The 12,315-nt window shown below is 41.4% G+C and overlaps 1 protein-coding gene across 1 annotated transcript in view; it reads left to right on the forward strand.

Annotated features, from left to right (window-relative positions):
• Positions 1–334: 334 nt before the first annotated feature.
• ARHGEF16 (Rho guanine nucleotide exchange factor 16) overlaps positions 335–12,315 on the forward strand; it is a 45,515-nt gene continuing 33,534 nt past the window's right edge. Inside the window, exons 1-3 of the mRNA XM_075279936.1 lie at positions 335–448; positions 3,671–4,232; positions 9,925–9,979. Coding sequence (XP_075136037.1) covers positions 3,684–4,232; positions 9,925–9,979 — 604 coding nt within the window. The 5' untranslated portion in view covers positions 335–448; positions 3,671–3,683. The remainder of the gene's footprint in view (positions 449–3,670; positions 4,233–9,924; positions 9,980–12,315) is intronic.

Genomic DNA, 12,315 nt, shown 5'->3' on the forward strand with positions numbered 1-12,315 from the left:
GGCATTTCCATAGGTATAATTGATATGCTTTGATTTCCAAAACCGATTTCTTTTGATAAATCCCAGTTTCAGTGTGCTCCTGCACAGCTATATGAAATAAGTCAATGCTAGGCAATACAGTAAATAAACCTCACACCTTTTTCTTGCCATTTGCAGCACTTCTCGGAAGGCCATAGTAACAGGACAAAAGTAAAGAACAGGGTTATTCCAGTTCTGCAGGCGTTGTGCTTCCTCCTCCCCTGTCCTGCACACACCTGGGTGATGTCAGCATTATTACAATCACTGGGCTGCACCAGCAGAGGGGACTGAGACACAGGAAGTGAGTGCAGGGAGAATGGAGAATGCAGGCTGAGTGCAGAGAACATTGCAGCACCCAGGACAAGTAATAACAACATGGGGGCCCCCAGGAGCCACCACCTCTGCCGCTAGCCCCAGTCACTGCAGAGAGGTAAGAGGAGGTGTGTGTATGTGAACATGTTTCCAATATACATCCCATTATAACGCAGGGAAACTTCTGCCAAGCAGATGTCACTTTCTCAGTTCAACTCCTTCCAGTTCTGGGAGTGATAAGTATCTGCAGCTCTCTCTGCTCTGGGCTTTCTTGTTGTAATGCGGATTTCTAGGCAGGATGATGGGGGTTATTGTCCGGTCTTAGCTGCACTGTTGTGTTTTACCTTTTGACATTATGTTGCATTGTCTGATTACAGTTGCAAGTTTTCAATACTTTGTTACTTTGTTGCAGATAACTGAGATACAATGTTACTATTGAGCTGAAATGATACATTGTAGCAAGTCGGCCAGTCTTAATAGTGGCGTCAATGTCCAGCTCCACAATTATAAAGGATTTCTGCCGTACATATTAAACACAACATTAAATAAGTGCATTAAAATTGGAAACACTGCTGCGCTATTTCTTTAGGTACATGACCAACCACCATGTCATGAATAAATTTAGATGCCTAATGAATTAGGACATGTGCACAATGTTCAATAAAATAACAGATTGGGCCATGCTTTGTAAAGCGTCTCTCTGCGTTGTGATATTATGTAAAATTGTGCACTTATATTTATAGAAATGCGTGTGATCTATGTCTAGTGAAAAACTTTTCAAAATAGTGCAAATTTGGTTGAATTATTTTTTTAAAAAAATTTCCTAGCAAAATTAAGAGAACCTGATCACTTCAAGGAGGCGACTACACAGATTGACTTTAATGGGATAAACCATAGCGTTACAAAAAAAAAAAAAAAAAAAGTAAAAACTACCAAAAATCTCCATTTATCACAGTCAGGTTTTTGTGCCAGTTTTATAGGTCATGGTTTCAATTGACTGTACCATAAACATGCACATTTATTTCAGCACAGAGATAATCAGTTGTCAGATTTCTGTGCCACCACTTATCTCCAGGGCATGTCTGTACATTGGGAACTGTTCCTATACACCTATGCTTTGCTGTTTTGTGAAAACTTGTGCCACCCTCTAATTTGACTCTCCCTGGCCTGAAGGCAGAAATCTGGAAAGACTCCGCCAGTCCTGCTTTACATTGCATAGTACTGGATAAATGGTCACTAGGGGGGTCACCTATGTTATTAGTTTCAGAAGGTCTCATTTCATATGCAAAGACGATGCACCAGGTTTATTGCATCCCAGTAGGGAGGAAAAGGGGAATTCTGGTGTGATCCTGTACAAGTCACTGGGGGTCATGTGACTCTTTTCTGTATTTGTTTACCATGTCATAAAGTCTCCCATATTGTGCTGCATTGTCCACCTATGATTACTAAGTTTGCACAAAAAGGGTGTAGCCCTGATACAAAGACTTCAGCTGGTAATCTGAGATCCTGGTCTATGGTTCTGAGTCACATCATAAGGAAACAGTAATACAGCTGGACAGAAGTGAAAGGCTCAGAAAAATATGATACAGATAGGATGGTCCTTAGAGATTCGACGGCCATTTATGCACCTTGTTCCATAAGTATAATGGACCAATAACTGGTGTCCAAACTATTCAATCCATGTAAAAACTGATCTTATATCTTCACTGTCTACAAGTGGGGTTCATGGGGTCCATTTGATTTAATAATGGGAAGGGTCACCCTCAATCTACATGGAACATGTCAATTCCCACTTATAAGCACATTGTGAATTATCTTCACTTACAGGATGTATCTTAATAAGGTCGTCTAGCTTATTTGTAAATCATGTAATAAGATATAGATGCTAGTGAGAAGTTGTTGGTTCCAAAGTCACCTCCAAATGCAATTTTCTTCTGTTGGACTTTTTACAATCCAATACTGTGTCCAAGCCTTGACCCAACTGAGGAACCTCTATGGGCAGGTCTGACTGTCCCACTACTATTGTTCCTCTATAGTCATGTACCTTTACACAATTGTACAATGTGAAAGTATTTTTGAAAACTGGTGACCATTTCAGGTACAGCTATAAACCTGGGACGTCTGTGCATGTAGAACACCTATAAGACCCTATAGTGGGGTGTATGTGTTGAAAACCCTTGGCGTAGACTTTGTCCACATTTATTGAAAGTTTTAATGGCCAGTCAGCAAAAAAAATAATCACTGACTCCTGAATGGTCTCCTAATCTAATCCTAATCCAGCATTCTGCTCATTTTTGGTCAAGCACCAAGATTAACCCATAACATTATGTGTAGTCTCGTGAAACTGTGGCTGAGTATTCTGTTTCCCAGGTAAGATCATAAACCACTAATACTATTACAGTAATACTGCTGTTGAAAGTCTATATAGTTTTTACATTTGGTGTAGCAGCTCAATCCTATTTAGTTGAGGGTGCAGAGGTGCTGCCAGGTGTCAGACTCCCACCGACCTGATAGTGATGGCCTGTCCTAAGGATAGGTCACCAATTGTAATTGAAAATTCCTTCTAAGATCTTCATTCTAATATTTTTTTTTTTTTTTTTTTTTTTTTAAAGATCTTCCATATGGTGGTTGTTCATACCTACCAAGTCACTTAGGAGAACTATAAGGACTGTCACCAGTAGGCCCAGGTAATATTTCCCAGCTACCTATAGACTTATGACGCCCACAGTTGGTGAGCCGGAGCCGGATCACTTGCTATGGGGGTTTAAAGCATCTCCTGTATGAATGTTAAATTTTGGAAGGTTTCTTAAGTCGGGATTGCTAGTTACAGAAGGTGGATGGGCGTCTTTAGTCTATTTTAGGGGTTATTTCACTACTTATTGATTGTGTTACTGCTGTGAATAATATATAAAGGTGGAACCGAACGCACACCATTTATGCTGGTAGAGAAGAACATGCATTTCAATGTAGTTGGACGATCGCCTGATGCTATATCATTGTCTGCAGTGAAAGTGATAAGCATTAGCACTAACCTATATAGATATATCATTATAGAGGTGAAGTTGGGACACTCTGAACATCCTCTTCTTGTTATCTTTTTTGTTGGTATTTTGTTATCAGTCTTTAGCTATGTAGTTGGATAACCATTCATTCCTAGGATTTATTGCTTTTGAATCTGAAGCTTCAATTTCATTTCAAGTGTATGTTGATGCTTTTTGTAACTTCAAGTTCAAAGCCGTTTTATAAAAAAATAAAAATAAATGAATTTTTCATATCTTTGACACACATAAGTTCATTATAGAAATGTATACTAGTAACATATATTTGTTCTGTTTTGCAGGGACAGCATTGCGATGTCTCACCGCTACTCAGATCCATTGGTGGGGGATAAATCTTCCCTTTTGTTAGAGAAAAATAAATATCTGGACCTCAAATCCACCTCCAATTCTTCATTACATAAGACAACTGTGAATACCATGGATAACGCATCTTATGTTCCGGATCAGAATCCCTCCCCAGTGCAGGCACACCGGATTATACTGAGCACAGAGAGCGCTGCCGCACATAAACTTGGGACCCAGCAAATGATCCCCAAAGGCTTGGCCATTGCGTCCAAAACCAAAGTTCCAAGACATCACAGCTTTGCCGCAACAACCTTTAGCAAGGAACTGGCTCGCAATGATCCTAAGCGAGTGTCTGCTCCTGACCTCTGTTTAGACTTCCCAGAGGATGATCCTGAAGGGGGTGGGACATTGAAAAGAAATTTGAGGAACCAGTCCTATCGAGCAGCTATGAAAGGGTTTAGGGATGATGATTATGAACCTCGAAAACCAGTCTCCACCTTAAAACCTGTTTCAGAAGATCCAAATGCACCTCCTCCAAGGAGCCCTGGAAGATCAAAGGTATGTATCCAATATCGATTTATATATTGTCTTTCATGGTACAAGATATGTTAAGGAAGAGTTAGCAATTGCATGGTAAAGCGACTGTAGTGTCTTAATGGCCACAGAGGAGGGATAAGGAAAATGAAAGTGGAACAGTCCAATAAAGATATCCCCTCTTTATACCTTATACCTTGAACATAAGATATGGACCCAACCAGAAAATCAAGATCACTGGTCCTATTCATATATACTTATTCATACCATGTAGCTGGCCATGACCCATTTGCCGACCTCTCCACAAAATCCTAATCCTTGATTGTGTAATCGGGACCTAGGAGTGCTCCTTGTAGGGCTTCTCCTTTCAGCCCCTTATTTTTCCCCTCCTGTATCTTTCATCAGAGCTGTAGGCACTATACACCGGTCATGTATGACATTGTAACTACCTAAACAATTCTGTGTATGTGCAGCCCAAATAGCTGTGACCCACTGAGACATGGACCTCATACAATCTCTGAAGCTGATTTTTGGTGTCAAACTCAAAGAAATTAGCAGCAGGTCCTTCTCACTCATAAGTTGTGAGATGAGTCCTCCATAAATTCGGATTTACTAAAATAGGACCAAAGTAAAGCCACCAAAAAAAGGTGCCAGAAAATAAATCCGTGCTTACCAGGGGGGGGGCGTCTTAGTAGAATTCTATATTGAAAACCTTAAAACAATGCATTCTGAGACTTATTGCCTCTTTCTCAAGTGTATGAAAGGCAAGGAGATGTCTGCCTTTCATACACTTGAGAAAGGGACAATAACAGTCCCAAAATGTATTGTTTTAAGGTTTTCAATAAAGGATTCTACTAAGAAGTCCCCCCCCTGGTAAGCGCAGATTTATTTTCTGGCACCTTTTTTTTGGTGGCTTTACTTTGGTCCTATTTTGGTGACTCTACAAGCGTCCTATTGGTGGAATCCTGCGAATACCCTATTTCAACTGGTGGTCTCCATTATATGATCCGATCACAACTCCATAAGATGAGTGGTTTTCCAAACTTCTGCCTACAGTTTCTGTACCTATGTAGGTAATGCACTAGGTACCGTGTGGTGCTCTGTTTTTGTTTTTTATTAATAAATTCAGATCTGATCTTCTACCAAATATCACCACGTATGTGCAGGACAAGTCAACATCTCAAACTCCTTATCATGTTATTTCAACTACTCCTGAACAATTCTTCCAGTGCAGCTCTGAAAGAAGTCATTGCAATTGGAGTGTAACATTGTCTTAAATGGATGTACTTGCTATGTTCAATGTTTAGGTTGGTGGTATCTGTCAAAGTAACATCCACTTGAATAATGTACCCACCCAAAGCTTCCCAACCAAACGTTCCCCAAAGTATCACACTGCCTCAGCCAGCTAGGCTTTATTCTATATAGAGTACTGTTGTCATCTCTGCCCCCCGTAACAATGCATGCACATCCAGCCATTCACATAACATAGAACAAAACATTACGTGCCCACTGTATAAGACGTGTGGACTGAGCACCGCATGGACATTTATGGCTTATGACTACAAAGCCCTGAACACAGCAAGCTGTGATGGACTGTGCTCTAAAACCTTTCTTCCACAGCCAGCAATCTGAACTTTACGCTCGCCAATCTTTTTTCTACTTCTAAAACGTCAACATTAAGAACAGACTGCTGCCTAATATATCTCACCATTGGCATGTGTCCTGGATGTAATCCATATTATTCTCTAGCCTGTCACTGGCTTTACTGTTACAGCCTGATCAGTCTATAATCATGCTGGCCAAAATGTGGGAGTTCCTGCTTGCAAGTTCAGTAAGAACAGGCCTCCATTTTGTACACCCCTTCCCCTTTGGGGTTGGATGCACCTCCTTTTTATGACTTGAACAAAAAATGTGCCGACACATACAAAGTGCCCATATCATGAAAATATGACCAAGATCTGATGAATGAAGGGGCTTTCTAACATTATTATATTTATTTTTCTTACTCGCATAGCACCGTCATATTCCATAGTGCTCACAATCTACATTCCTTATCAGTATGTCTTTGGAGTGTAGCAGGAAACCAGAGGAGACCCATGCAAACACAGGGAGTACATAGAAACTTCTTGCAGATATTTTAATGTCTCGTCCAGCAGCTCTCACATAATGCCCCCTCAATGATCATACCAAAAAGGAAAAAAAAAAAAAAAAAAAAAAGCAGGTATACTCACCTAACTCCTGCAGGCTTCAGCTGTTGTGATGGCTCCGGTGCTTGTCGTTCCACCCTACGTTAGACATCATCCGCTAAAGCCTGATAGCTCCATACTTCCCTGCTGTATTCAACTTTATCTATGTCCTAAGGATGCAAATAGAGTTGAAATCGCTACTTGATACCTTGTAGTGTTCCCTCTGATCCATGCCAGCAGATCAGCAAAACAGTTAAGGATCTAGGCAAGGCTCCAACAATGGTGGGTGATCACATGTCCAAAAGTAACACCATGAGTAAACCATATTATGTACTTGGAAGCTGGACAAATTCAGAGCGGGGTAGAATTGAAAAAAGAATGCAGTTTTCTTATGGATTTTATTTGTTTTTCTGGCATAGTGCAAGGTCCATATTAATGCACAGTGCAGGATATAACACAGTACTGGGTATGATAGTATTGGCTTTACTACATTTTGGCCTGGACACTAGGATCTATGTAAGTATAAGTTTGTGTGTATATAGTTTTGTGTGTACTACATATAGAATATACAAAACCATGTGCAAGTTTACGAGTATAGAGTCAGGTACATACTACTATATATGAAGATCAATGTAGTGCATGTTTGTAGGTAATGATATTGTACGACCTCTACAGCGAGCGCTACATTGACTTTAATATATCACAGAGTGTGCACTTGACTTGGTATCCACACTTGTCAGTGTGCACATGGTTTGTTGTGTACCATATATTATAAAGATCTCTATATATAGCTGTTAGTTTCAGCCCCATTATGCTCTGTGCTGTCAGGTGGGCAGTCACAAGCTGTCTACGCCGGCCCAGAACCATCCACCTGACAGCAGAGAGCATACCTGTACTGCACCGCCTATACAGTTAGCTGGTGAAGTCTTCTTTAAGCTACTTATTCGTTGTCTGAATTTGCAGCTCAGACCCATTTACTGGAAATGGACATGATCTAAGGCTTGGGGTTGGCACCGTAACTGATTTCTATAACGTTTGGCATTGGTTATAACATAGGTGTTATGTATGGACATCCATTGCTACACTGAAGTCTATTCCTATTAATTGTGTGGTCTCCTTTTTTATACCTGGAGTTGGGTCCTGATGTTTCTACATGTAGATATGGAAATGGATAACTGTATGCTATTACCTCATTATGATCATGGACTCCAGTCACTTCAAAGATGTTTCGCAGCTCCTGATTCCTGAGCCAAATCCTATTGGAAATATTTAGATTGTGATAAGTGCTTGGAAGTTCAGTAACACAAACTCGTAAAACCGGAGAAGTAACTGCTGTCATGAATCACTGGCACTGAGTAGTCCTAAGCTTCATGTACACAGTACAGCCCTTAGGGTAGCAGACTGAGACCCTAGGATTATGGGTTATTTTGTAGTAGGTGATACCATGTGCCGCTTTGGTATATTACGTTAATGTAGACGTGTTCTGCCGAACAGAGCTTTGATCACTATACAGAACTCAACACTTCCATACCTCACAACTTTCAAAGGATAGAAACAGAGACAGAATGTGTAGTGTGCTGTGTGCACTGTGGCCGCATCAACTTCCACTTTCATTTCACACATTCCCATTCATTTCTCTTTGTGCACCCTAACATGGTATGACCCCCTCAAGTTGCTCTCGCAGCATAATCTCCCGCTCCAGCTGTCTCCACAGTATCATGTCCCTCTCCTACCAAGCAAACATAAAACATACTCTAATACTCTCCTCTCCTCGCTCCCTTGCCATTCTGTCAGCAGTCCAAAGACTTCAGTGGGCTGCAGGAGCAATGTGAGTGACATCATCATATTGCGCCTACTGCTCCTGGAGTAGAAACTGGAAAAATGGTGAAGCAGGGATGGATCCCTGCTTCACCATTGTATACAATGTCCAGAGAGGACACGGATCAGTTGACACCTTCTGCCAACTGGGACAGCAGGAGAGATCCTGGAACCTGGTTTATACAATTCCCAAGTCCATTAGTGATCCGGTGTTTATCACTGCTTTAGTGATACAACCATCTGAAACCACCTTAAGACTACAGGATGAATCCTTAATGAAGGCTTTTATATTAAGCATATGAACATTTTTCGGCAATTTCGGTGGTATTTATTAAAGGCACTCTTCCACCATGTTACAGATCATGTTACAAGCAATGTACCAGCATTAGTAGCAGACTAATATGCTTGGGGGAGGTGGTAGGCTCCCTTTAAGGTCAAGAATCCAGGTCCAGGGGCAACATGGTGACTCAATGGTTAGCACTGCAGCCTTGCACAGCTGGAGTCCTGGGTTCGCATCTTGCCAGATACAACATCTGCAAGGAGTTTGTATGTTCTCCCTGTGTTTGCATGTTCCCATACTCCAAAGACATACTGATAGGAAAACAAATGTTCTTTGTGTGCATATGGGGTCACAATCTACAAAAAAAGAAAAGAATCCAGGTCCAACAGGGGTTGTTATTCAGCACCCAGAATGCAAATCTGCTTAGTTATGCCGTGTCTCCCATTACTCCCGAATCTCAGCATGACCAGGCAGGCTTCTCATTGAAAGAAAGTGAGGTGACTGAACCGGTTTTTCTAAATAAAATGAGGCTTAAGACCCATTCAGCACATAGCTGTCCCCACATGTCAGAAGAATCGCTGACATAACTCTAAGAGATGCACAACGATTGGCTGCGGTGTATTCAATGTCTGTACAGTGCACTGAGAGCTGCCTTCACTTTGTACAGCTTGGTATACCACATAGAACGTATCAATGGACGTTTTCTATTTAAGTTATGGGCAGTTCTTGGTTTGTTTATTTTATAACTTAAGTCGGCCATGTACTTTAATCTAAAGTTGACCAAAAGGAAGTTTTCAACCAAAATGTCAGGTGAAATTTAAACTGTTTGGACTACAAATTAACACTTCCTATTATTCCCCATAGTGGCCCCTGCACACAGTATTATGCCCCATAGTGGCCCCTGCACACAATATTATGCCCCATAGTGGCCCCTGCACACAGTATTATGCCCCATAGTGGCCCCTGCACACAATATTATCCCCCATAGTGGCCCCTGCACACAGTATTATGCCACACTGTGGACACCCATTACCAAATATTATACTCTGGAGTCTTTTCAGACCCCAGAGTATAATAATCGGACACAGCCAGGGGATACCAACATAAAAAACAATGTTACTTAGTAACGACACTACTTTTTTGGCATGCAGGGTTCCTCTGTCCGCTTGAGAAGTCGGACATCTTCACTTGCGGACAGGGAAGGACGGGCACGGAGTGCAAAAGAACGCACCCGATGCCCATTCAAGTGAATGACAGGTGTCACGGACACATCTAGTGTCCGCTCCTAGTGTCCGTGACAGATTTTGAGCGGACACTAGGAGCGGACACTACATGTCGGACACCGACGGTAGTGTGAACGCTCCCTTGGAGATTGTGCTTTATATGCAAATATGTAAATTCCCCACTGACTTATCTGCGTTTTATTCTACAGAAAACATTTACCAAGAAGAAATTTCAGAGAAACTTTGCTGGCTCCTTTAAAGATGGTGAGTGGAAAGTTAATTTTCTATGGTAATTAAGCCAAAATCTAATAAATTTAGTAAATGAAATCCTTAATACATTGGAAGATTGATGGACGAGACGTGATCAGTATGGATGCGAGGAAACACAATTAAGTTATATGGGAGTCGGCATAAATAATGCAGCGGATCATTAACACTGCTGAATATTTCATATAGCCAAAGCTGAAATATATGATCAGCATAAAGATAATTATAGAGATTTGTGTCCATGTCGGTGATGATTCAGAACGAGAATGTATATCTAGGAACAGGGGCGGACACTGACAGCAAAGGCCCCTGTGCAAGAGCTATGGCTGGCCCCCCCAGACTAGAATATATACATTTATTATACTTATCTACTCCATATGATCCAGTGAAATACAAAGACTCATTTATCTATACAAGCTGAGTGATTTAGGGTAAAAATAAGTTTATGCGCAATAATTGATTTTAATCTTGATTTTCTTTAGAGATGAGCGAACAGTGTTCTATCGAACTCATGTTCGATCGGATATTAGGCTGTTCGGCATGTTCGAATCGAATCGAACACCGCGTGGTAAAGTGCGCCATTACTCGATTCCCCTCCCACCTTCCCTGGCGCCTTTTTTGCTCCAATAACAGCGCAGGGTAGGTGGGACAGGAACTACGACACCGGTGACGTTGAGAAAAGTAGGCAAAACCCATTGGCTGCCGAAAACATGTGACCTCTAATTTAAAAGAACAGCGCCGCCCAGGTTCGCGTCATTCTGAGCTTGCAATTCACCGAGGACGGAGGTTTCCGTCCAGCTAGCTAGGGCTTAGATTCTGGGTAGGCAGGGACAGGCTAGGATAGGAAGGAGAAGACAACCACAACAGCTCTTGTAAGAGCTAAATTCCAGGGAGAAGCTTGTCAGTGTAACGTGGCACTGACGGGCTCAATCGCCGCAACCCAGCTTTCCCAGGATCCTGAATGGAATACACTGTCAGTGTATTCCCGTATACCCGATATATACCCCGATACCCGTTCCAACGGTGTGCCCCCCCACCTTCACCCCAGAAATACCCTGCAAGTCCCCTAGCAATAGAATTGGGGCTATATACACCCACAATTTTTACTACTGGTATACAGTGCCATTGTCTGACTGGGAATTCAAAGAATATATTGGGAATACAAATACCCTCATTTCTTGCTACTGCCATATAGTGCCAGTGTCTGACTGGGAATTCAAAGAATATATTGGGGTTACGTGCACCCACAATTTTTACTACTGGTATACAGTGCCATTGTCTGACTGGGAATTCAAAGAATATATTGGGAATACAAATACCCTCATTTCTTGCTACTGCCATATAGTGCCAGTTTCTGACTGGTAATTCAAAGAATATATTGGGGTTACGTGCACCCACAATTTTTACTACTGGTATACAGTGCCATTGTCTGACTGGGAATTCAAAGAATATATTGGGGTTATAAATACCCTCATTTCTTGCTACTGCCATATAGTGCCATTGTCTGACTGGGAATTCAAAGAATATATTGGGGTTACGTGCACCCACAATTTTTACTACTGGTATACAGTGCCATTGTCTGACTGGGAATTCAAAGAGTATATTGGGAATACAAATACCCTCATTTCTTGCTACTGCCATATAGTGCCAGTGTCTGACTGGTAATTCAAAGAATATATTGGGGTTACGTGCACCCACAATTTTTACTACTGGTATACAGTGCCATTGTCTGACTGGGAATTCAAAGAGTATATTGGGAATACAAATACCCTCATTTCTTGCTACTGCCATATAGTGCCAGTTTCTGACTGGTAATTCAAAGAATATATTGGGGTTACGTGCACCCACAATTTTTACTACTGGTATACAGTGCCATTGTCTGACTGGGAATTCAAAGAATATATTGGGGTTATAAATACCCTCATTTCTTGCTACTGCCATATAGTGCCAGTTTCTGACTGGTAATTCAAAGAATATATTGGGGTTACGTGCACCCACAATTTTTACTACTGGTATACAGTGCCATTGTCTGACTGGGAATTCAAAGAGTATATTGGGAATACAAATACCCTCATTTCTTGCTACTGCCATATAGTGCCAGTTTCTGACTGGGAATTCAAAGAATATATTGGGGTTACGTGCACCCACAATTTTTACTACTGGTATACAGTGCCATTGTCTGACTGGGAATTCAAAGAGTATATTGGGAATACAAATACCCTCATTTCTTGCTACTGCCACATAGTGCCAGTTTCTGACTGGGAATTCAAAGAATATATTGGGGTTACGTGCACCCACAATTTTTACTACTGGTATACAGTGCCATTGTCTGA

This window comes from Leptodactylus fuscus, chromosome 6 (genome assembly GCF_031893055.1).
Source record: "Leptodactylus fuscus isolate aLepFus1 chromosome 6, aLepFus1.hap2, whole genome shotgun sequence".
NCBI classification, from domain to species: domain Eukaryota; kingdom Metazoa; phylum Chordata; class Amphibia; order Anura; family Leptodactylidae; genus Leptodactylus; species Leptodactylus fuscus.